The sequence below is a fragment of the Etheostoma spectabile genome, chromosome 17 (genome assembly GCF_008692095.1).
Source record: "Etheostoma spectabile isolate EspeVRDwgs_2016 chromosome 17, UIUC_Espe_1.0, whole genome shotgun sequence".
Lineage (NCBI taxonomy): Eukaryota > Metazoa > Chordata > Actinopteri > Perciformes > Percidae > Etheostoma > Etheostoma spectabile.
In genome coordinates this window covers 6900366-6927765 of record NC_045749.1, presented here as the reverse complement: position 1 = coordinate 6927765, position 27400 = coordinate 6900366, and the positions used below count along the sequence as shown (strand labels likewise).

Below are 27400 nucleotides of genomic sequence, written 5' to 3'. Positions count from 1 at the left end.
TTCATACTTTACGCCTATGCACAGTTATTAATGCCTTGCTGCTCTCTATTCAAATTGAATCTAATCAAGTGAAATGCTGTGAGGGTGCTTGGGAGAAAGAACAGGTCTGACGGTGACCGCTTACAATAAAATCCCTGACATTTGGAAACAAAGCTCACTTTACCTCTGAGCTGTAATTGTGTATGACATCTGCTGCAATCTTTGATAAATTTGTGTGTCTGCAGTGTGCTATGCATGTGCAATATGTGTGTTTAAACATCTGTAGGCTTTGTGGCACCTACCTCCGCATATAGACTGTGTGTGTGTGTGTGTGTGTGCGCACGCTAGATGAATGGTTTTAATAATTTCTTTTGAAGTGGTTGTCCTACTGGAGTACAGTGGAACCAATTACGCTGATTGTCGGGAATGCAGCTGCTGTAAATATGTTATGAATGGTATCCTTCCTGCCTTGTTTCTGCTGTACAATTGTCAGCCTCCAGATTGATAAAATAACACCAAAGAGGGGGACACGCATTTTTAAAATGGACCCTGCCTGTTTTGTCTTTAGGAAGGCAAGGTGAAAAGCTTGCTAGTTAGCCAACCTTGAAATATGAACTTACCAGCAGAAATTCCAATGAACGTCATGTCCAAGGGCTTTTTAAAAGCAGACGGAACAGTGAATAATTCAGGTAGAAATCGTGTTTCAAACTGCCTGACTCTGCTTCATCAACTGTTGAACCGTGTAGCCGGCTTTGTGAGCTAGAAAAATATTGGCACTACACGTTCAAACAACAGTCTCTGAGAGCAAGTGAGTTCACACAATGTGACATTTGACTAAAGCTTTAATGGACAATGCACATGCATTATTTGTCTATGTATTATGATTTGGGCAGTTACATCTCTGTGTTGTACTGAGATGTCATTTTATTATCATATAATCATCATAGTAGAAGATAAGAAATCACACACCCATGGGAGCTTTGGACTGGAGACACAGATATTGTATTTGGTCACATAAATTCACCTCATATTCATTTATCTTATGATATTAAAGCTCACACTATAAGTAAATTAATCAATTAGTCAACAGAAAAAGAATCAACAACTATTTTGTATGTGCTTTTTCAGCTTCTTTAATGTCAAATTATGCAGGTTTTCTTCTTTGATATTTGTTATTTGGACTGTTCAGACAAAACAAGATGTCTTAAGCTGTGAGTAATAGTTTTGTTACTTTGTGTGGGTGGTACAGTAGAAGATGTTCTGTTAAAGTGAGTCAGGACTGCATAAGAACTGTAGTTTTAATCACCATCACTAACCTGTAGCCTTAACTTCTAACTCTCTGTCATTTGCACAACATCCAAGAGACAATACTATATGTGAGAGTTTTATAGAAGCTAATAAATAAGCTATATTAAATAACATTTATAGTTTGCTGGTTCGGTATTTGTGTTAGAGGCAAGAATTATGCAGGGGAAAACGTTATCAATATATTGTTAATTAATAAATACAAAAATTCCTGAGCACCTAGTCATGTCAGGACCTGTAGTTCTGGTAGGTTTAGCTTCAAAGTGATATAATTCTGCTCTACAATTTTAAGATTTTCCAGTAGTAACTTGTGATATTTTTATCACAATAAGCATTGTAATGGTGTGACTTTATCTTAGCTGCCATCAGGTCAAAATGTGTCCAATACTTTTGTTACTGGTCAAATACCCACAAAACTAATGACACACTACGTTGGTAAGCATGGTACACAATAAACCTGCTAAGCATCAACAGGTTGCCATTTTTATTGTGAGTATGTGGCTAATGACTCTGTACATGGTATAATATTACCAGTTTGATTTGTCTCTCAGCACATCTTCCTGGCTTCCTAGATAGTTGTCTTTGGTGATAATGCATCACTCAAACTTACATGCTGTCAGTGGAATATTAATTGCTAATAATTAATGTGCACAGTTGTGAGACAGTGTCTTTGTTTCTCTCTCACAAACACATGCATGTATTCATTCATTCACACATACCTAGTCTAAATAGCTCTAAGGATTCTCCTCAAACTTGCTTATTTAAAAAAACTTGACAATCAAAATATCAAGCAACAAGGCATTTGACAGTTGTTGACATTCATATTTCTCAACCTGTTACTCTTGACATGAGTCGGTGTTCTGTCAGTTTGATGAAAACTTCAGGGAAATGGTGTGAATGAAACTTGCATCTTAACTGTTTAAAGTCACGGTGATACAGCAAAGTTAGAGCATGTTGCTTCCTGAATGTGTTGCATTTCCTGAGAGAGAGAGATCATTGTGATGGGATATCAGGTGGCAAGAGAGATACAGATATTTTATATGGTAACTGTTGAAAAATCAGGGTATTGCTTGATAATGGACAAATCAGCATTTAGCAAAGATGCTAATTGCTTTCTAGGAAGTATTCAATACAATAAAATAATCTCTCAAAGCAATATGTACATAAACCGTTTCTGTGTTGTTGGATTTTTTAATCCCATATTTACCTTCTTGAGATTTATATGGTACTAACTAAAAGTGACAGTACCATAAACTTTAAGTTCTCAAACATTACGTTGTCATTTAAGTAAGGATAGTATTTTCCTATAGTAAGGAGTAAAATAATCATATTCACAGCACTCTGGCAGCGCATGTGCCAGAATATAATGGTAGCCAAAGAATGATCTATGAGAGAAAATAACGTAATACAATATGAAGAGAAATAGTAGAGTGAATGTGTCATGTAAAATTAAGTGCTGCCATTCTCACAAAATGAAACATTCTCTATTTTGCTGCAGATATTTCCCTTTTCAATGTCAAATTTATCTATGTATAATCTCTGTGTACCTTCTAACATTGTGTTTGTATTTTCTGTGTTTTTCAGGCCAGGAGGAGGATGGGCGTAAAGTTTTGGTCCTCAGTTACCCCCAGTATTGCCGTTTCCGGTCAGTTTTGGCGCGGATCAGAGAGCAGCCGTCCTCTCTGCTCATCGACCACACGGTGTTGGCGCTGGGCGGCATCGCTGCGTTGGGCGGTAGCACGAGGATCCTGTACTGCCGTGACACCTTCGAACATCCTGCCCTGCTGCAGAACGAGAGCATCTGTGACCAGTTTGGTGAGTTTGGAAGCTGGTGATTTGATTGTAGCTGTTAGATAGTGGCAGTTTATGGCATTTGAAGTGCCCATTTAGCCCGTAAAACATCACACTACTCATGTCCAGACCTCTGGACGTTAGCATGTGCTTAGAACTCATTCTCAAAGTATGGTTCATCTCAAACTTTTAATTATATCATTGTGTTTCCCATGACCATTTGTTCAAGTGGACTTTCACTGGAAAATGGACAGTGTTACCGCTTTTTGGGCCAAGCAATTTGACAACAGAAAATGTACTTGAGTCTTTTTGAAATTCTTATTTGTGTAATGGCTGGCTGTCACAGTTAAGACAGAAAATTAAGCTACTGTAACATTTGGGTTCCTAAAGCCAAACACAGTTGCCTTCCTATGAAAAACATGTATCTCCGAAACAACAGCATTTCGTGAGCTGAGAAAAAAACAGCTCTGTTTACAGTTTTCTGACAATCATTTTTCAGATAATCCAACAAGTTTTAAAGTGGAAGAGCCCTGGTTTTACACATCAAAGTCTGTTTCTAGGTCTTGGAGCGTACTACTGCACATGTAGAAAAGGTTGTAAATAGCTTTTTGTGGCTCCAAAAGAAGCTGTGCCATCTGATAAATTGCCTCAAGGAATGTCACTTGAGTCAGTGTCAGTTGGGCCTGAAAACTACAAGTTTAAAAGTGAAACAACTCTGGGGGTGTGGCGTTAGAAAAAAGTGAGCTTAGCTGATCAGACCTCTGCTTGAGGCTAGAAGCTCAGGGCTACATTAACCACGAGTAGCATGACACACCTGAATCTCCGACCAAATTGTCAGCAGTCGCGTTGCTTTGTGGGTAATGAAGGCATGAATGAAGGTCTTCGACAAAGCAGAAGACTGTGTGGCATAAAAAAGATATCTCTGCTCCTGCTGCATTTATTTGATCCTTTTTTGTCCATTGCCAGTCAATGTTATAGAAGTGCAATGCTAAATCTGCAGCAAACTCTTTTATATTGTGAATTTATATTGTGAGGATTTTTTGAAACACTTAAAAAAATAATAAAAATCACTCAATTTGAGTTGCATGGTTTTCACTGGCCAGCTAAGAAACAAGCCAAACTCAGATGGCTTTTATATTATCTGTCACTTGGCTTGACTTAAAATGAAATAAATGAACAAAATTATAAACAGAAATGCCTATATTTTGTCCTTTGCTTAGTATGAGGATGTCCATTAAACATTTTCCTTAGCTGTAATTTGGATTTGTGTGGCAATCATTAGTTTGTGTGCTTTGTCTCATTTCACTCCTTTGTTTCTTATAATTTTTCCGTGTGTCCTTTTGGTTTAAACTCAACATGCTTTTGATCAATCCTCTTTTAGTTTAGTTAATAGACTAAATACAGTTGATCATAATTTGCTTTTAATATGTTTTTTATTTAGTCCGTTTGGGGTCTTTCTGTTTACGAACACAAAAGACTGCCATTCAAACCCTGTCACCTGTCACCCCTATGAAAAGCATTCTGTGGTTCCAGTTAGGAATTTTAAAGTGCTGGAACATGTCTATATGCAATTCACTGTGCTTTCCCTGCCGCTCATGAATCCACACATTTTATTAACCCCAAGCTGGGCTAAAACAAAGAAGTAATGTGATTCATCTCTCTTTATATTTCCTCTGCTCGGTAGCACAGTTGAGCTCACAGGGCTCTTGTGCTGCATCAATTTGACATTCACAGTAACGGCTCCGCTGGTCAAAAGTCATTGTTTTTCTTTTCCTGTAAATTTGCCAGTAGGTAATTGCATTTTAAGAGAGCAGCAGAGGTGAGACCAGAAGGGAAAATGGTTATAGGCATTGGAAAATAAGTTATGAATAGTAACGCTAACATCCTGTGGCTGCTATTGCTCATTCACTTGGCTCAAAAATGCCATTCCTCTATAAGCCACATTTAAGTTAAAGGGTTTTTTTCAGAGCCTAAGGGAGTTCCATTTTTATTTTAGTTTTTAGTTTTTTGACAAAGTCAACCAGATTTCTAATGTTATTCACATGAAGGTTTACTAGGTTTGAGGCAGGCTTTTACTTCCGTTTGAATTGCTGCCAGGTGATTTGTTTCAAAACAGCAGAGCTAAGTAATTTCCATCACTCTGCCAATTGAACTTGAGCCTCAAGGGCGTCTTACTCATAGGCACGAACACGCACATGAATGTTTGCACATATGTGCTTAGAAACATACACAACTGCTGAGCAAAGTTGTCCTGCCATTAAATGAAAAGCATCTATAAACGACATATTAAATCCACCTTTATTACGATAAATACCAGCACTGTGGACTTGTAAGAAGTATTACTGTGCAGCTGTGAAATACTGTATTAAAAACTTCAAAATTCATCTGGGGAACAATTTTAGGACTGTCTTTTATGCTTCTTCCGATGCTAATTCTGACCTTTTGGATTCCACCAAATCTGCTGTGGCAGCTCTAATAGCCATCCATCTTGTCTAGGCTAATTCATGAAAGTGTGTCAGGCTACCTCAGGGGGTAGAGAAGATGAGAAAGCTCAGGGAGAAAAAAAAAGTGCTATTCCAGAATTTCAGCAAGCCTGTTGGTACAGTTTTGTGTGAAATGTAGCCATCAGATGAAAGCCTGCTGGTGAAATGCAGTTTATTTTTTATTTATATTAATAGTGGACGTGTAATCATGTACAGATGTTTTATATAATCAGCAGCATGTTTTTTATTTGAGCATGTGCAATGCACGTATGTATGTATGATTTATCTGCATTTTTGGAGGTGAGTAATGAGACATCAGCATGCTCCGGCTGCTCTTGTGTTTGCATAATGACTTAAATCTCTTCAATATTTGCTCTCACTTTACTGGATGATGTACGGTCGTTCCTGGTATGACAATGACAGTTGTCGGAGGCTGTGCTTTAATCTGTATCTGATCTATATTCATGGTTGTTTTTGTCCACATAATCGCCGTGCTTTTGAACCACCTTCAGCAAAACTGCGGTTGTGTCAGTTACCAGATCTTAAGTCCTGTGATCCATATTCATGTTCAGCATCGCCTGTCACCCCTGCAGCTGCTGTCCTCATGGGGAATGACACAGTTTTTGTTTAAAATTATCATGCATTCTCTGCCAGCTTGGATTGATTATACCCATGCTACTTTGTGTCCCCAATATCATTTCTTGCCAGGAGGACTGTGATATCACCGCGCAATTGCAGAAAAGAAAACCTTGCTGGCACACATGTTCTTTAGAGTAGTTGTTGTCTGCACACTGACGTACTGAATAAAAAACAAGCCTTACATAAACCTAAGGATAAAGGTATTGCATACTGTGCTGTACTATAATAATATTGGCACTACTGAGGCTCCTCTGCTGTGAGAAAAAGCCAGAAATAGTTTGAGTGGGCCTTTGCAGCACTGAATGACAGATGACAAGGTTCAAGGTTTTGTTATTAGCTGTCATGGTTCTGTTGAGTATTACTCACATTCATTCGGCATGTATGCTGTACGTGCTACAGAGCAATATCATAAACATTTGTAAGCTTAACCTAGAGGTGCCATATGTGATCTATTTAAACAAGTTGTACATCGCGGAGCTTCAGGGCATCTTGACAGCTACCTCATTTGGGTATCTGTTAAGGAAAACATTTTTCCCATTTTCTCTTATGCTGAAGTTATTCTCCCAAATCGCTGACCTTCCTCACCCCTGCCCATCCTTCCCCCAATCCTTCAGAAACCTAACACCCCTTATGTGCACATTGCTTAAATCAACAGTATTTTGAAAGTTAGTGAAGCAATCATGTTTGAGGCTAAGCAGTTGAGAGGAGCTGCCCCTCCCCCCCCCCCACACCTTATTTTGCTCTTTCTCATTTGTCCTATATTCCCCAGGTCTCTTTCCTTGGCACAGAAACTATATATTTCATGCTCAGCTCAGTGTGTTTTGTTTGAGATATCTCTCAGTGCCGGTTTGATTTTTATTAAAAACAAACATTTTCAATGCAATCCTGTTTTTGTAATCCTCCAGGGTGGGAGGAGCACAATAAAAACAATTCATTGCTTCAATATATTAACATTGTCCAGATGCACTGATCATGAACATAATGGACAGTCTATTTTTGTAATGTGGTGCTTGTGCCAGTTTGGTACATCTGTGGCTGTTTTGTGTGGGTGTTTATGAGGGTGTTTCTGCATGTGTTTGACAGAAAAAAAGATTTTCTGTTTGGTCATTCATCCTCTCGCTGAAATTGATATATATATACATGCTGCATATATAATGGTGAAGGAGAGAAAATCTGAAAAACAGTAAACATGCTAAAATCCTAAACCTGTACTTTGAGATAATATCTTTAAAAACATTCAGTCCTGCTAGCTTGAATTGGGTTGGGTCACCAGATGAACATACAGTATGATGTCATTGTTTCCACAACTTGAACCACTTTCTTGCTCGCTCTTTAAACATGAAATCAGATTAGATGTAATATGCATACGCCAATATCGTCCCATGACAGACCCGTCTGTTAATGTAATAGCCAAACTGCTTCCTAAGCTCATGTTTTCCCATCTCCTCCGCAGATTTGTGTTAACCACCAGCCCATGAATTTTTCATTGTCCATATGTCGATGATATACAGAGGCCGTTGAGGAGGAATTTAGAGGACATGGACTCTTTATAACAATAAACAGTTGTATAGTACATTGTCATGGCTTTACATATCTGTAAAATTATGTTTGTACAAGAACATGTTTTTTTTTACAATATAGGCTCTTATTCACAGCACGCATTAAAACTTAACATGCCATAACTGAACATGTGTCACTAGCCTTGACAGTCCTATTTATTGCTCTTACATACATGGTATGAACAAGCAGAATTGATGCCGCAGTGCTATTTTAACTGAAAGCACTTTCTTCTACTGGCATCAGCAGCATTAGCATGACTCTTGGGGCTGAATAAGGCACAATCTTCATGATTATCCTTATTATGTCATCAGCAACACACCAGCTCCACACATTGCTTTGCATTGCTGCTTATCTATTTTTAGCAAACAGTGCACGCAAAGAGATAAATACGCATCTGGCAATAGGTGAGAAGCTTTTGAGAAGTATGGACCTGTTATTTACAGTGCAAAGGTTTCTCAGAGAAGCAGCGCCGGTTGGGGATAACTGACTAGTAGAGGAAGAAAGAACACCCAGGTATTCGCTTCCTTCAGTTACAGGATCCTAACTATTTCTGGCTCCACCACTTTAACAGTTTCAATTTAATTTCCTCACTAAAAAACTCTCTAAATAACCTCCTGTGAATGTCCAACTGTCAAACTGTGACTCAAGTTGTTTTTAAAGGGTTAGTTCAGAATCGTCAAAGTCAACAGCAGTACATTGCTTAGCCTATGTGTCAGAACTCTGTTTGCTTCTCCACACTGAGGGCGTGCCGACCGCCATACACTGACTATGGATAAATACTTCCTTAAACCCCACTTCAAATATCCGAACTATCCCTTTAAGTAGATATAATAATATTGAATATTTAACATATTTATACTAGAGATTCCCTTCCTTTCAGGCAGCCATTTTTTCACTACAGTCTAAAAGTATTTTGCAGTACCATAAAATGTACTTTATATAGATGATAAAACACAGTGAAACATTTAGTCACCTTTAGTGTCACACTATCCTCATATGTTATTACAGCTGTGAATGTTTTGAAACTCTTCCTATGGTTGCATTTGTAGAAACTCAGACGTCCTAGATTTGAGAGTTGTCTGCCAAACAGGAACTAGTTAAATTAAACACAAGTAAATAAAGTTTTGGCAAACTTTGATGTCAGACTGTCCTTGAACGTACCACTGAAGAGAGTTTTCAGACTTTACCACAAGATGTTAACATTTCATATACAGTGTGTGTTTGTTGATTTTTAAAATAAAATTCCTCAAATGTAGAAAAACCAACCAAAGATTTTAGGATATAAAAGTTATTGGATAGTGAACGAAGCTGCCTGAAAAGGCACAAAGTAATTAACCACTTTGGCATGATGGTTACACATCATTTGATAGGTCATTATCAGGCTTGGAAATAAAAAGAAGGACCAAAATGTGAAGTTTTTTTTTTTTAAAACTCTGACAAACTGTGAAGTATGTTATTAATTACTTTACACTTCAGCAATCCAGGCCAGCATGACCTCATTTATAATGGCACAGATGATTATTCCATTAATACACTTGTCTTCTACACTGTTGGTGAGCATGGATTAAATCAAGTGAGAATATGATTTACATGATAAAAAGATATGGTGGATTTGTAGCTGGATAGGACAACATATTTAAAAATCATATTTTTACAAAATCCCAGATGTGAGTTGTGATACAACTAAATAAAAATTACAGAACAGCATGTTGTAACCTGGAGTGAACACGTCTGACTCATCAGTGTAACTGGAGATGCTGTTTACAAAGTCTGTCTCTGTCGGTGAGGCTGGTGTAGAAACAGCTCATTGGTTTGCTGGGCTAAGTGATGAGTATTTTTCATGTCTGCAGGTAGAGGCTTGTTGCAGGTTGTTTCTGAACCGAGCTTGTGTAATTTAGGTGACGTCAGTAATCATTGTTACACTGTAAGGCAGCAAAGTAGGGATTAAAAGTGATGATTGTGGGCGATGTTTCCTTCTTTTTTCCCCAAAATGTCACAGACAACACATACTGGAACAGTGTCACTGTTGGCAGCTGCTTTGGAAATGTTTGCAAATGTTTTAAAGCTACTTTCATGGTAATGGAAACTGAAAATACCAAAAGCAGGAGAGAGCTTGTTGTGTTCTTTAGGTTATTTGTAGATTATTGGCATACACTACCTAAAATACAATGTACAAAATACAAAAAAATTAACAGAAAGATAAAAGTATCCATTGGCCTATTTTGAAATGGGAATGATGATTATTTGTAATCACCATGGCTTAGTGCTGAGTATCTTTTTTTAAATGATAAAGTCCCTATGATTGGGCTCATTGGCCGACTCAATCCTATCAAGTGTAACTAGAGCGTGATCTATTAGAATACATATGTTTTATTGATGTATGGGCTTCTTGTTTATCCTGGCATTCATTTATTTATAGGTCGATGCTGTGATTTCTTTTTTCTCCAGTAATGAATAGGATAAGCCTTGAAGCTTATCCACTGCTCCCTTTCATCTCTCCCTCCCTCTTTCTCTCGCTCTCTCTCTCTCTCTCTCTCTCTCTCTCTCTCTCTCTCTCTCTCTCTCTCTCTCTCTCTCTCTCTCTCTCTCTCTCTCTCTCTCTCTCTCTCTCTCTCTCTCTCTCTCTCTCTCTCTCTCTCTCTCTCTCTCTAAAAGCTAAATTGAAAAACTGTATTTTTAAAGCCCCGGTTCTACTAGAACGAGTTGTTTCTGCAGTCTGTCAGTATCAATGATATGGAAGCATTTGAAGGTTATCCTGTTTTTAGGATGTCTTTTATGTAACTTTGAATAGGTTTTACATTTGGCACTCATGGAACAACAGGGTGTGTGCATTTAGGACAGCCCCACCGCGCGTTCCTAACATTTCTTTGCAAAATTATATTTATTGTCCAATGTCCTCTCCCGGAACAATAGCCATTAAGAACAACTTACAATATGACGTTCTCCAGGGTCGAAGGTTATTGCATTCCTCAGTGTGTGTGTGTGTCAGTCAGTGGATCTGGGTTAAGCTTAAACCCAGCCATGTCTCGGATGTGATGTGTGTTAATGAGTACTTAACAGGCAACGCTACAATCATGAGACAATCACGAGGCAGACAGAATGAAAGAAAATGATTTTCTCCCTATAATAACAGCTTATTTTGACTATAAATTAAGTTTGTAAAAAATGATATTGTAAAACATGTGACACTGTGACTGCAAACCATCATTTTCTATTTACCCTGCAAATGGAAAGCTTGAGTCGACAGCCTTTATGAGTGTGCGCAATTGTAAAGTACACACATTCACACCCCCGTCAAAACACACACCCCAATGAATCCGATGAGAATGATTTCATAATACGTCGCAATAATAAACTTCTTTGAACAGTTTAATTGGCTCTTCCTGGAACGGCACCGTTTCGCTTCATTTGATCTGATGAAAGAGTAATGTTGCTTCTCCCCAGGGGGAGCAAGCACAACAGCGCACAAATAATGAATTAAGAACACTATCCTTTTTTCCCCAAATAACTGCTATAATAAAGCAGCAAAATTCATGCAGCACTTATTTCACTTTCCCCCTAAATTGCTTTCATGTTTACTTACTTATGTATTTAATTTTCAGAGCTTGTTTTAAGTGAAAATAAGCCTGATTCCTGGAAGGGCAATGGATGGAGTTCATTGAGTTGGAAATTGATTGTCATCTGAAAGCACCATTGTTGTTAGAAACATTTGGAAGCATTTCAGAAGCCTTCCTCATGTGTGATTCTGTGAAACGACACATTTACTATACACTCTTCTGGAAATAGAAGTATTTGAGTAGCCTGTATCATAAGGACTGAAATTTGATTTAAAGGCATCTGGTGTATGTAAAAGTTGAATGGAAAAAAGGAAAAAGGAATATGTTAAATTGAAAATGACAAAGTCATGATGGTTTGGGAAAATGTCCTCATTCCTCGGCTGTGGAATATTAGCAATGCCTGTCTGATTGGAGAGTCTGTGTACAGCAACTGTATGGTCACAGAAATGAGCTCATTACTTCCATATACATTATGTATGTGCACATACACACATTCATCTATAATGTTATTATGTGGAGAATATTCTATTTACATATCCATCTGCTAATTGTAACCCCTAACATGCCTGATCCTGAAGGCAAGGAAATCGGTGTAAAACCAAAACCATAACCTCAACCCGAAATTATCCTTAACTCTACCCCAGAAAAATCTCTGTCCCTAGTTTATCTTGGCAGGAAATCCACACACACACACACACACACACACAGTTTAATAGCACTTATAGTCGATTTGCACGATATTATAAGTGCTTGATAAAAATATGGGAGTATTTTTAATTTCCTGGTAAACACACACTTGCTGAGATGTGGGCTTGTCTCCATGGCAACGCTAGTCAGAGCGTGCCCGGCCTAGCATTTTGACAGGTTTTTCTGATGATGATTGATAATTACTACCTGACTTGTTGTCCCCGTCTCCACAAACATATGGCAGGCGCTGCCCTCCGCCATATATCTGCCAAAACGTTCCCTTTTCTGATAATAGCTTTTTAATGTTGCGTTTTGTTGTGCATGCATAGCAATCACTCCCTCCATACACACACACTTCCCCCCTCAACCCCACCCCTTTGTAATAACATTTACTGCTCCTCACATAGTTGTTACAGAAAGAGAGAAATAGATAGGATAAGCAGAAGAGTGGGAGAAACGTCTAAAATAGGCAGAGGAAGAAGAGTGGATAGAATTGATTTCACTTTGAATTGATGTGTTCCTCCCAGTGGTGCTGGATTTAAATTTGACAAATTGTCAGGATTAACACAAAGAAGCAGCATTTCTTACAGTATAGTCACATATTAGAATATGAACACCAGATAATAGCACCGGTGTGATGGGTTGTAGTTTAAAATGGCATGCGAGACACTTTATTCCATATCCAGGCGCACAGTATTTTTATTATGCGGTGTGTTTGCTTCCATAAAGCTTATATTTAGATGCAATTGGAGGCAATCTTGTTATATTCACAGAGGCCATAGAGGAGGACATCAATCTATAAACATGATTTATCTACTGCACACTATCTACCCAGGCATTAGCATAGACTCTCTATTGTGGATCCTATTACCTGACTGTATGCTGAAACCTCAGACTAAAACTTCAGACATGACCAGCATTTTAAACCTCAACCAATCTCAAATTAAAGATTGAAGTAAAATAGAATTCCCCTTAAGGTTTTATTGAAATGCACCTGCAAATGCAACATAAGTGCCATACAATAATGCCCAGTTGAGACGGGTTTAGATGACAAAGACAAGAGAGTGACTCCTGTTTTTCTTATTATTAAAACATACAGTATAGGTACTTTTCAGAATGAATAAATTTACATTGATTTTATTTCTTTTCACCTAAACAGTATATTGGCCTCAATGACCTCAGCTTCCAGGAACAGAAACACTATCAGCAACACTCTCACTCATTATGTCTCGGCTTCCGCGAGCTGAATCTAATGAACGTATTACCCCCAAGTACCTAATTTTACATGTCTCTAGTTCCAGATGGGGCGGACAACTAGTTCACCTATATCCCACTGGTTCATATAATGTATGACATTACCTGCAACTGCAAAAGTGCGTCGCTCTGTGGAAATCAAAGTAATTTCTAATGCTTTGTGATTGAGGTCTGCCACAGGCTAAGGCTACAGACAGGCTCTGTGAAGGAGATAATTATGCATGCACACACAGCTGTCAGTCAGCCAGCTAAGGGGAATCGTCTTTGAGGAAAATAAAAACAGACTGTAGCCGATATAATGCAGTATTTGTATAGGAAATGACAGGTTTGGGAAATAGAGTGGAACGGGATGTCAGAGCTGTTGCGGCAAGGAGAGGAGATCTGGTGATAATCTCCCCCAAAACAGAAAATCTCACATGGATTCCTGTCTTAGTGTCAATATATTTATACATTCATACTGAACACATGGGTGTCCATTACACAATGTGAGTTTGATTAAAGTATTTTTTTCTTTGCCACTATCTGGTGCTATCTAGTTTGGGTTTCATTTGTTTAGAGGTTTCTGTCTCCTGCCCAAAACAATGGAGATCAGTGTATTTTAGTTTTTTGTGCTCACAGCCTTGAAAATGACATGATCTCAACATCTCTTTCCAGAAGCAGTGTCCTTATTACTCTGAATAATCCATAGATAGTTCTTCTCTAGAAGAAAGTAGTTCCAAATAGACATATGTCTGTTTGTTTAAAGCTGCGCTAATCAATATTTTAAAATTGACAATTTGCAGCTCTAATTGGCATTTTAGTGTCTTTCAGCTCATTGTTTTGGTTTTACTCGGCTCAACTTTAGTGTTTTGTTTCATTCTTACCATTCTCATCAACCTTGTTTCAAGCAGCAGCTGTTTTTCTCTTGTTTTTTACATGTTAAGCACCAAACAGCAGACATACACATTTAGCTGGAAGATGGTGAACATGTTGGAGCATTTAGCAGCTATACATCCAGATATTTCCCTCAGGAGTAAACAGCGCAACGGGAAGAGTGAATATTTGTTAGTGGAGTTTTAAATGTAATCTTTCGATGCTGTGAGCGTCACAAGCAAAATTAAATTCACCCCCATTTTATTGAGGTGGAGAAATCTCAAAGACTTCTCAGATATGTCAGCAAATTAAGTTATGGGATATGTAAAGCAAATAAAAACACCAATATTGGCTAAGTGAGAAAATGTATTTCTTTTTTCAAATTTAGGTGGACTTGACCTTTAAAAGAGAGGTTGAGGCAGAGTAAATTAAGGTGCTGTGTGGAAAAGACTTGTTTACAAGAAGCTGTTAAGGACTTGCGGATGACTCGGCTGCACCTCGGGGAACTGTTGTTAGAGCTCTTTTAGTAACAAGATGGACTAATCCCTGCCTTTCACTGAGGCGCATGCTCTAATAGCCTTGTATTACAGTGTTTTTAGTGTGTGTCGCTAGTCAGGGCAAGAGTTCCTGACACAGGTTCACTCTCTCCAAACACACAACTCTTCACTGACTCTGAACACCAGTGAAACATTTAAATTGTCGCTCTCGCTGCTTGGTGGTGTTTAATGCTTTTTCCCTCCCTCCCTCTCTCTCTTCTCTCTCTCTCTCTCTCTCACTCTCTCTCTCCGTGATTCTGTTACTGCTCTCTCATCTTCCCTCCCTCTGTTATATTGGAAGGTGAGGTTGTTTTTGTATAATGACAGTAACTAGTATCCATTGTCATGCCTACGAAGGAGTCAAATGCATTCCTCATTATATTCAAAATAGCAAAAAAACAGCAGTACAAAGTATCTTCTCGTGTTGAAGCTGCATTCACGGGCAATACCAGGCAAGAAAATAACACCAGTGATGAAAACATTTCAATGTTATTGATGTTAACCCCCTCCCCCGAGGTTGACCTAATATGTAACACTGCACTCTTAAATTTGGCTGTGAAATGTTTACAGTTTATTAATGATGATATCCCTCTGTATAATTATGACAAATTAATTAACACTTGTATCATCTGACAACCTATGGAGGTTTCGATGATTAATAAAAACTCTGGATGTACTCTGTCCACCCACACACTTTGTCTCACTATGTGGGCGCATTGTGTAATTTTTGATGATTGCAATGATAGAGATGCTTGAAGTATTACTGTTTATTAAAAAACGTTGTGCTGTCAGTGTGTCTCAAAATGACGCTGTGCGAGGAACCGTGTACGTACGTCTTGAGCGCAGGAACAGAGGGATAACTGCTGTCATATGGGACAAAGTGAGAATTATGAGCACGTCAGAAATGCCTGGTATTAGTATGTGAAATTTGACGGAGCCCACAGTCAGCAACAAAATGAGAGAGAGGAGGGAGTGCTTAAGGCTTACTAGCTGTGGTTGTTCAAACAGAAAAAAAATATTTTTTGAAAGGATTTTACATTTATGTTTACTAGTTTCTGCCCTGCCTTCGTTGACACATTAATGCATTTCTTGGCACATTACCGCCACCTGTAGTCACCCACTTGCATCCTAGTGTGTGTGCATGAGGCAGAGAAAATGGGGAAAGACTGATGTAAAGACAGCTCCTCAGCGCTTATAGAGGTCAAAATCTCCTCTGACCCTTTAACCTGCACTATAGCAAATAACAATAGTGCCATATGTGATTTGGAATGAGACCTGAAAATGTTTGTATTATCAATGCAATAACCTGAAAATCTGAAGTGAGTCAGGAAATTCAATTCCTAGATCAGGCCGGGCTTATGTCTGAGTCCGAGCAAAATTAAACAGAAATTAGCCACCATGATCAGTTAGTTTTTTCTAACTGCCAAAATCTCTGTGGAACTCTGATTTATGTCAAATTCAAAGCTATTAAAAAGATTTAAAAGTTTTTAATGCTTGACCAAATATTTGTTGTTTTACCGAAATTGTGTTTCTCATTGTCAGAATGGCCACAAGTATGAACAAAAACATAATTTCCCTTTAAAATTAGGACTGTGTGGTAATAATTAAAGCCAACATAGATAAATGCTTCACCCATCTGGATTGTGTTAGCTGGACAGTAACAGGAGACAAAGAATATGATCTTAAATACCCAGTGGAAATTATTATTAAATGATTACTTTTGTGTCCTAAATTAAATCGAAAGGCAAAATCTCCCTTACTTAAAATTCTAGACAGTAGACGTAGAGTGATTACATGTACAGTATGTACAAAAAGGATATGTGCTGTGTACAGGAACAGTATGTGCTAAGGCATTAAACATTCCATTATGCATCTTGCTTTTGACATTTTGTGTGACGTGTTTCATAAACCTAGTCTATCAAGAAAACCAGACAAGATATTTACTTTGAAATGAACTTGAGAAAGACACATTAGCTCGGACATGTTTCTTGAGCAAATAGAAACATAATCTTCGTTTCCAGTTGCTTCTTCAAACTCGGGTCAGAAACATGCCGTCCTTGAGCAGAAACACTTGATATCTCTCCGACCTCTGTGGTCTTTGATGTATAGTGCCGTCGCCTGTTACTGTTGGCTTAGGAATCAGTCATTGCTGCTTTTTTTATGTTCTCTCTGGTAATGTTGACTTGCTGCTTTGGTGCCTCCCTTGTCACCTCCCTGTACCTTCAGGGGAGTTAAAATGTTCCACCAAAGTATAATGTCACTTCACTGATCACATGATTCAATGCACCGCTGCGCCACAGATTAAAGTCTGTGTTCCAAGAATGAATCAGAGGCTGTTTTGTGTGCTTATTTGTCAGGTTTTATTATTTATTTGTTAGGTTTTAATTACTTTGGTTCATCTTTTTGCACTCTGACAGATGCTATTATTGTTCCTTATGTTTCATAGTCCATTCAATTATTTTTTATTCTGTTACATCTAATTTGAATTACAAAACTCTACTTCTGTGTTCCATCTAAAAAGTTCCCTTTGCCAGCTGCATTATTGTTTCATTATCATGATCCTTTTCTTACATACAGTACATGAAAATGCATCTGCTCAGTGCTTCTGGAGTTTAAATAGTGTCTTTCAAGATTCCGTATGTTTTATGACTGGCTGTAAATTTCCAAGGCACCACTGTAACCCTATATGCCAGACATTCTTTGCCTGTGCATGGCTGTTTTCACAGGTACAGTTTCATTAACAAATCTATCCCAGGGGAGGATTCCTTCTTACCTGTGTGGGTACACACCCGTTCTGAAGCTCGTCATTGTGGTCTGCATTCCTCAAATGTTTTACTGACAACTTTACGCTGTTTGGTCAAAATTCCTTTACATCCTCTGCTCCATTACCATGTAACTCATTTAGAGTGACTTCAAATTGATCGAGTGGATCTCTCTCTGAGAACTCACATTGATTATAACAACATAGCTGAAATGTAACTCTACTTGCCAATGTCTCTGCTTAATTGGCATATATGGTTACTATATATGTGGTCTGAAGATCTGGTTTATGTTTCAACATTTATTAACAGGGGGTTTTGTCTTTTTACTTTATATTTAGATGCTGTCCTGTTGGCCTTGTTATAAAGATATGTCATCTCAGTGAGACATTATTAATAAAAAGGGGAATAAGTATTTTTTTCTTTTTTTTAAAGGAATGTACTGTTTTGCATTCTGTTTGGTCCTGTGGTACATACTGTACTGCATAATCAAGGCCATGTATTGCAATGGGAATGCTACCTTTGGCAGCGAGCTGTTGTGATAATTGCTGAGTGGGTGTCAGACCTTTAGCGAATTTGCAACCAAGTGAGGCAACAAAATATGTCAAAACATGTTTTATCACCAACCACTACTTGTTCTAGTCATGCCTTACTCATCATCCTTCTTCTTCACCTCTTTATTTGAACGTTGACCTCGTTATGGTGAGATGAAGTTGAAGTCAAACTTCAGAATTAAGAGTTTTGTTCAGTGAAAGTGCAGATTGTTAGATTCTTCTTCAATGAGTCAGTCACAGTTCATCTGCATGGCAGATGAAAACTATTTCATGTAACTTTCATATTTTATTTACACATCATTGACTAAAAGTTATTTTTTGAGCTCAGCAGGTTATTCATCAGCATCATTATTTACATTTTAGTATTTCTGAACAACTTATATAGGACATTTATTTGAGCCTGACCTTCATAAATCTCCATAAAATGAATGACCAACATTCATAACAGCCTCATTGCCATTTCATAATATAATTACTTAGAAGATTGCAAAGATGTTTGGTAAATAACAGTCCCTGCATTCCTGGTTTCTACACTCTAATAAGTCTACAGCCATGCTAGTAGCTCTGTGAGGCTGCATGCAGGCATGGTTTTTAAACTAAATGCTAACAGCAGCATGCTAACATGCTCACAATGACAATGCAAATATAGTGATATTAAGTTGGTAAAATGTTTACCATGTCAACTATCATAGTTTAGAATGTTAGCATGCTTACATTTTTAGGCAAATTAGTGCGTAGCAGTTTGTCTACCCGGCCCGAGCCCGACAAGCATTAAGAACTTTGTGTCCAAGCCCAACCCAAGCCCAACACAGTTGAAATCTCATTTCTTTCTTTCTTTCTTTCTTTCATTTCTCATACTAATGACACACGTAGGCTTTGTTTTTGTGTGGAAAGCCCGCTTTTATTAAGCAACTGTAGGAAGGCATTTGGAAATGTCAACAGACGAGCGCATCGGCGCACACAGGGCAACAAGCGCATGTTAATAATCTGTTGAATTTAAAATGTTTAATGTGTTAACCTTCCCTCCTTGCTTCGTTTCCGACAGTGAACAAAAAAAGAAAAAAGAAAACCAGTGGAGACTTGTTACCTCCAGAACGACGTCATAAAATGAATAAAGTAGGGGTTTAAGTCCTGTTTCTGGTGAGCAAATGAATGAATTCGGCTTTCAGTTTGGGTAGCGTAGGGGTTTATTTCATGCACACGCTATGTACAAAACTTAAACTTGTTCCACCAACTCTGCTCCAATTGCATCTACAACACGTTTGCTTCTCTTTTCTCTCTTCTTCACACTTTCCACACACACACACAGGCAAAAATGCCGACCATAATTTCTAAATATGTGTACAAACCCTGCCCGGCTTGTCAGGTACCAAAGGGCAGAGGTCGGGTATCCATGCCTTAATGTGGATGCGCCGACAGTGTTGTTGTTATTACTTAGAATTCCTCATGGGAGTGACAGGAAAATGGTACAGTGGTAGTCAGGGGTTCACCAATTTACATTCATCCTGAGTGGATGATTGTCTGAACCAAACTTCACTCATTCACTCAAAACTATAAATGAACTCATGGTGGGACTAGCCAAAAAGTCAGGGTACTACCAAAGTTATTAGGATACATCGTCTGTAAACATGTCTGTCCATACTGTATGTTGTACAGTCTGTTCAATAGATGTTGAGATATTTCAGTTAAGTAAAAGTGGTGGACTGACCAACCGACCAAAATTGCCATTCCTTGACCTATATTCTGTTGTATCTAAAAGTAACCACTGCACTTATCTGTAGTTGTAACTGATTATTTCAGTCATAAGTCTTATTCCAAACTGTCAAATGAAAGGTTTAGTTGGCTGCAGATCTACAAAAGCCCTTCAAAGAATTTTCTTCAGTTGGCCAATCAAATGCAAAGGAATATGCACCATCACAGCGATAATCTGTCCATCTGATTTAAAGACGATTTTTTTGTTTTGTTTTGAACACACATGTAGATGTTGAACTTTTTTCCAGTCAGTTTTGGGAGTATTATCAAACAAGACATCCATCAGTTGAATTCTCCAGTCGGCTTAATATGTGTCTTCATTCCCAGCACCCTCTCAATCAATCAGTCCATTTTGTTGTTGTTCCCTGTGGCTCTACTCTGTTGATGCATAGAACCCTTCCTTAGCTGTCTCTAATGAGTTTTCATTATCATTGACATCAACTGAATGACAGTGAAACAGAGGTATTAGGGCTGTTTTTAATTGAATCTGAGAGGGGAGAAATTATTAGACAAAGCCGCATTGTAAAGCTCTTACTGTAAGGGCTGAGGGCTTTCGGCTGCATCCGGTGATCAAGTTGTCAGACTGTGCATCTCGCTGCTGAAGTCGCCATGATTTCCATGGCTTGGGGGTTGTGCTCGGTGAGACATGATGAATTCACACCCTTGGGAATACACCTTACCTGTGTGTGTGTGTGTGTGTGTGTGTGTGTGTGTGTGTGTGTGTGTGTGTTAAGCCCAGGCCTACCAATAATAACTTGATAGGAAAAAGGAACTTGGCAGCTTGGTCAGCAGCCATTTTTGGGGTATGACCAGAGTGTCCATTTTTGGCTCGTTGAGGGAAGAATCATGTTTACTTAAATGGTCTCCTCTTCTCGAGCACATTGAAAAAAACACTTAATGCCCACGGAGTGGTAAAAATATCACATCTCCCAGGATGCTGTAAAATCATTACCTTGTGATGTCGGCTTTTTTTTTTTTTATAGACTATAAATGTCTGTTTTTCCATTCTAGGAAATCAATCTGCACAGAGTCTGTCCATTTTTGATTTTCTTTGTTATTCCAAAGCTGATGACTCGTCCCTTACGCAACTCTGCCATGAGGAGAGCAGATCAGCAGTTCTGCACAACTTCTGCAGTAGAGAAAGATCGCCTGCTTGACCTTGTGTGCCTTTTTGTGTATGTTTACAAAAATACATGAATGCACCATTTGAACATACTTTACAGTAATATCTGCTTGGGTTGTTTAAATGAGTTCAGTTTGCCCTTCATCAATAAGTTGATGAATTTAAACTCGCTTGCTGTCATGTCACCATGCTTTGCTGTAATTGCTCATTTTAAGCAGCAGTATTTGACCTGATGAAAAATGTAAACAGGCATGTTATGTAACTCAGAGCAGGGTGTCGGGGGGTTTAGTGAGTGGACTAAAATCAGAACCACACTAAAAGAGTGTAACCTCACTCAGACCTATGCAGCATTTGTTTGAACTGATGTCACATGTGGAAAAAGAAATCTACAAGTCAAACCTGCAAGCATTAGTCATCCATCGCATAATGTTTGTGTTTTGTATGATTGCATATGTGTTTTTGAATACAGTGTACATGTCTGGCATCAGTTACTTTTCTTAAGATTTAAGTTGAAAAGCCCATTTATTGTAATGTGGCATCTGCTTATGGTTTGTGTTTTGTTTGATTACATATGGATTTCTTTACAGAGGTCCCAAGCATTACAAATTAGCTAGAAATGCTGTGATATGTGGCAGTGACTATTTTGTGCTTATGTAGCTGTCCCTTTAGAAATAAACACAAGTAAATAAATAAATAATAGGGTTTATGTAATTTCTCAGCATTAATGAGTAATTGGCAGAATAAAAGGAGGCAGAGTGAATGTGAAAACATTGAAGAAAGAAACACACCCTGTGCTTTCCAAGCAAAGATTACAGTGTTGAAATTTTAGTGCCAAAGGGATGACAAATGCACAACAAATGCCCTTGGAACTTTCCCTGCGCTGTTTCTCCACAGCGTAGCAGTTGTGAAAATAATAACATGAAGTGGTAGGTTGCTGAGTTGTGATCATTTTACCCTTTTTTAATGACTGCTTGTAAGTTTTATTCAGCTTTACTGTTATTGTAACATTTTCATGATGGGAATTTGATCCGATCGAAAATAATCACAGAGTGCTTTTGGCAGAGAACAACCTTGGATGTAATTTAATTGTCATTGCAGATGGAATGAAAGAATGTTGACGCTGTGAAATACGTGACTGAACTTGGATTATTTGAAGTTTCTCTCTCCTTCTTTCTCTTTCTCCCTCCGTTGAGCTTATCTCTGTTTGTGTTGCTGCATGGAGGCAAGGCACTCTGCCAAGAAGTTACATTACAGTCGCGGGTTGACATAAACGTGGGTGTACAAAGGACTTGGAGGGCTTAAATACTTTATTGTGTATGTAATTTGAACTGAGCAATTATATCAGCCAGCCTTTCAAACAAAGGGCTTCTATCAGGCAGGTTCATGTGTTTTTAATTAACAGCGTTTTAAGACATGAGCAGCAGACTAACCAGAGAAATACAGCCACGATAATGATCAGTGCATCTGAGGTGCTTTACTATAATGTAATTCTTTATGGTGGTGATGAGGATGATGAGATGACAACTATGGTAGTCCCATTGTAAAAAGACAAAGCACAGCCACATTATGTGTGAGAGTTTCTATCACATCTGACTATTTTAAATATTTCTCCCAGCAATAACTGTTCTTCCCTTCCGTGGGTTTGTGGGTTAAACAGCATCTGTCATTTACAGTAATATACTAATTGCTAAACTGTTACGAAGCCCTCACCTCAGATCTTAAAAATACATATGTCTGAATTTAAATACAGTTTCTCTTTTAGGCTGAGAGGGAACTTAAGGGTTGTGTTTACTAGCACATTGGAGCAATTTGGCAGCCTGCTACCCCATTCAACACAATGTTGCACTAATCCAGTTTAAAAATAATTAGCTACAGGCTCACAGGCCTGTGAAATTCATTTCCCTGATTGTAAATGTTCCTGTCATAGCCTCCATCCTTTTCAGCTAGTTCCCAGGGAAGAAATGCATCTGTAAACGTTTTTCATATGGCTTTTATTCTCCCTCTCAATAATGGTTTTATTAAGATTGTTTTTAATTTTCAAATGTTGAAAAGACAAAGTGATTTAAACTGCACAGTGCTGCATCAGTGCACACGTTTCCACTTAAATGGTTCTTCTCATTGTCACTGTTTCCTCCCCCTCAGCTCCTAACCTGAAGGGGCGACCTCGGAAGAAGAAGCTGTCCATCTCTCAGAGGAGGGACTCTCAGAGTCAGGCTCAGGGTCAAGGGTCACTGGGGTCAACCCAGGGGTCAACAACGGTGGCAGCACAAGACCCCTGCAGCCCAGACAGCAAAACTTCCACCAAGGTAAGAAACAATAAGATAACATAAGATAAGGTAAGCCAATATTGATCCCTTAGGAGAAATTCACATGTTCACACAGCACAACAGGCTGAGAGGTAATAAAACAGATAAAGAACTCATATACAATATAGACATGTATATATATTACAATACTTTAGACTAACATAATATTTAAGTGAATTCCAGTATGTCCAGTATAAATAAAGATGAATAAAGTACATTATATGAAGAGTATTATACAGTAAACAGTAACCTAAAGTCCCCTATCATGCACTAGCTCTGCTGTAATGACATGTGTTGTTGACCAACTGCTTTCCAGGTCGTCCTTACAGAATATCTTCTGTTACAGAATTAGGCTAACACTTTAGGCTTTTACTTTCCTAAACAATTCACTGTTGCAGGAATAGCAGCAGTGTAGTGCTACATTATGTACAGTACATGCATGTTGACTTTATATGATCCTTGTCAAGGAGAACTTCATTAAACAACTTGGATATAAGATATTTCATTTTTGGGAATCTGATTTTTATTTTAGTAGATAACCATTTTTCTATTAAATGGCATGCTGTATGTATGATAATATAGGTCTACAACCATTCTTTTTGTCATTGAATAATTACTTATTTTCTCAATTAATCAAAAATATTGATTTACTCACACAAGACTAAGAGTCGCAGCAAATCCTCTCAAATAACTAGCAGGACCTGAGAAATGTTTGTGATTTATGCTTTAAAAATAACTCAAAATATTTGTAGATTATCTTTCTATCGATTTGAAACATATTAGGTCAGGATAGCATAGTTATTGAGCAGCATTCTCTTTGTCTGTATGTCTTTTCTCAGTATTGTGCAGTATTGTGTTGTTCCTTGATGAAGAAAATTGAAAGTTTATAAAAAGAAGTAAAATCATCACATCCGGATTTAGATTGCTGCAAATTAATGATTTTCAGTGACATTTTGTTATTGATTCTGTATTTTCATATCTTTTTACTGCTTCTTTGTATCTGACATTGGTTGTAATATTCACATTGAAGGAAATATCTATAAAAGCTTTTCCACAGCTGTTATTCCTATGACCTTGGACAGCTAAAACAATATGAGCAATTCTCTCTTGAAGCTTGAGTCAAACTAATCTGTGCTTAATCTGTAATGACAAGAAGAGCTGCTCCATTGATTATTAATGAGAGGCTGCCTCTGTGGCCAGTAAAAATATGTGTTTGTGCTTGAACCCAAACACATCATATTCCGTTTAATACTTAGTCATACTGTCTGACTTAATTTGTTTAACACACCGTTATGTGTTCAATTTTCATCTAAAGTTACGTTCTCTCTGCAGGTCAAACACAACTGTAAAACGGTACCCAATGGAAAAATAACGCCGGCAGCCAAACACAAGGCCAACGGCCTCAGCAAGAAATCCTCAGCTGAGGAGAAGGAGAGAGGGAAGGATAGGGAAAAGGAAAAGGAAAAGGAAAAGGAAAAGGAGGAGGAGAACGAGGCGGAGAAGAACGAGGAGGAAACATCAGAGGAGAGCCGAGCTGAGGAGCAAGCTTTCTTAGTAGAGCTCTACAAGTACATGAAAGAAAGAGACACGCCCATAGAGAGGATCCCCTTCCTCGGCTTCAAACAGAGTGAGTTGGACAATGTAGTCTCTTATTCCCTCACTGGCAATGTTTAAACAATGAGTAGTCTTGTTTAGACTCAATCGTCAAATAGTAAAGTTAGTGGAGATACATTTTACCTGGGTTATTTTGGAGATTTAGGTCATACCATCACCAGTGGAGAAGGTTAGGCGGGCGGAAAGAGATAAAAGATACATGTAGGAAAACCTATGCAAAATTTCCATGCAAAAAGTAAAAAAAATAACTTCATTTGAACTCGAAAATGTCTTGAGCTCTCAGAGATGTTAGTTCCAATATCAGAGTGAAACTGCACTATGTAAGTCATATGCAATAGTTAGATAAGCACGGAAAAACCCAGTGTAGATTTTAATCAGCATATCTAACCACGTTATCGTTAGTGTTTCTGTTTTGATCTGTAAGAACCAGTACAGAACCAGTATCTGCTCTCAGTCAAGTCAAGGGCAGACTGTATACTAACTATCCAACATATTAAAGCTTTAGCAAAGTGAAGATGGCTGCCAACCACTGCAGGCATTACGCCCCAAATCTCTGAATTACACTGTTGTTGTGCTTAAAAAAACAAAAAAACAAAACACAGTCAACATGTGGTAATGGAATAATGGTCTATGCTGAGAAAAATCACATCTAGCGGTTAGTAAATTGTCTGGAGGCTTCCTGTCAGAGCTCATTTTGGCTTGCTTTTGTATAAGGAGAGAATATCTTCTCACACTTGTCAAAGGGGTTTCCTGTGAAGGCCAAGAACGTCCTCTAACAATGTTTAAAGAACATCACATGTATGCAACACACGTCTGCCCAAGATGAAAGATTTTTCAATATAGGTCAGATGCTTAGCTTGCACTCGGTGTGCACAGGACAGAGGGAAGAAAAAACATGCATGTAAACATCATAAAGGGCGTGCTCTTGTCTCTTGAAACTGTTTCATCTTGATGCAAGAATCATGGGAACATGGGCTCTCACCACAAACTGTTGTTTTTTAATGTACTTCTTTCTCAGTTTTTTTTCAAGGGAGGAAATCACATTTGCATTCATGTCATACAAGCCTAGAAAAGATGTAGCCGCTCACATCACAACGTAGCGCGACAACATCGGCAAGTTAACGAGAGGCGGGAGAGAGATTTCTATTGACTTTAACGGTGACAGTTTACAGCACAGTAAAACTCATTACTCTAAACTATTACATGAAGGTAAGATGTGGTCGCCTTGACTCTGCTAACCACACCGCGGCGTTTTGACAATCCTGTCATCTTGACTGCCGACATGTTGTTGCTTAAATAGGTCATTGTGGTTAAGGGAGACAGAGAGAGTGAACGAGAGAGACAGAGTGAGAATTACATACCCAACATGCTTTACTTTTAGTTGGCATTTTGCGCTCAGAATAAAGTCGAGCTCCACGCGCCAACTGTTTTACATACAGTACATGCTTTGAATCTCCAAACCAGACACATCATAAGCAAGGCCCTCATTAAATGATGAAATCATGCTGTTTAAACTTCGTCCTTGGCAGTGAGCACACATCAGCACATGTAAAAAGGAATGGCGAAAAAAGGAAAACACATCATAATTAATACAACAAACCCTTAGATGTAATCAGGCGCCGTTTTCATATTCTTCCTTTTAAACTTGCTACAAATGCATTAAAAGATCAAAGAACTCGCTTTCCTGTAATGGAAATTGAAATTATGTTCTTGTAGTTGCGTTTGAGTAAGACTCTTCTCTGGAGTTTAACAAAGCAACAGATTGTTGAATGATTTACCAGACTAACCCATGCTTTGTTGGCTGTGTCACTTAAATATCCATTTGATTCACCTCCACACAAAAAATACGAATATGGACTATTTATGTATATTCCTATTCATCTCCTAGCTGTGGAGTCTCACCTGATTTATTTAAGACTACAATTGTGACTCTTTACAGCTAAGAAGAGAGATGTGAAACCCAAACGTTCATGGCTCGTAACATATTTTAAACCCAGTAGTATTCCCTTTTATATAATTTCACGCATGTAAATGATGATAAATAATCATTTGATTCTCTTTCAATTAACAGATATTTGTTAAGTCTATGAAATATCAAAAATAGTAATCACAACTTCCAAGGTGAAATTTTACTTTTTTTGATTGAGCGATGATACAAATTGGGGCAGATTATTTTACTACATTGTCTCATCAGCTGTAATACATTTCACAATACATGTTCTATATGAAATGCTTCAAGTTGGCTGTATTCAAGAGTCATAGACTAATATAAGTATTTTGAATGTTGAATTTTTAAAATGACTTCAGTAAACCTATTCATAGAGGCTGAATGCACACTAGCACCAGGAAATGACAGAAAATAGTTGGCTGTTACATTTGAGGAGCAGTACAGTTAGAGAGGAAAACAGTTTTGTGCTGCAGTTTATTCATGCGAGCTGCTGTCCTATTTTTTATCACTTGGTTAATATTGACTTTGCTCTACAGCAGCTGCTATTGAAATTGTATGGGTGCCGTTAGAAGCGTTGAAAGAAATGACAGAGAGTGGATTGAAGGGGAATAAAACAGGAGTAGTTGTGGTTACATTATATATTCGGAATGCCCTTGATCTGGAAGATTAACCTGTGTGTGTGTGTGTGTGTGTGTGTGTGT

General features: G+C 38.2%; 1 protein-coding gene across 1 annotated transcript in view; it reads left to right on the top strand.

Annotated features, from left to right (window-relative positions):
- The window catches only part of arid5b (AT-rich interaction domain 5B), a 71097-nt gene that overhangs the window by 28447 nt on the left and 15250 nt on the right, over positions 1 to 27400 (top strand). Inside the window, exons 4-6 of the mRNA XM_032540943.1 lie at positions 2869 to 3099; positions 22974 to 23137; positions 24470 to 24764. Of these exons, the coding sequence (XP_032396834.1) occupies positions 2869 to 3099; positions 22974 to 23137; positions 24470 to 24764 (690 nt within the window). The remainder of the gene's footprint in view (positions 1 to 2868; positions 3100 to 22973; positions 23138 to 24469; positions 24765 to 27400) is intronic.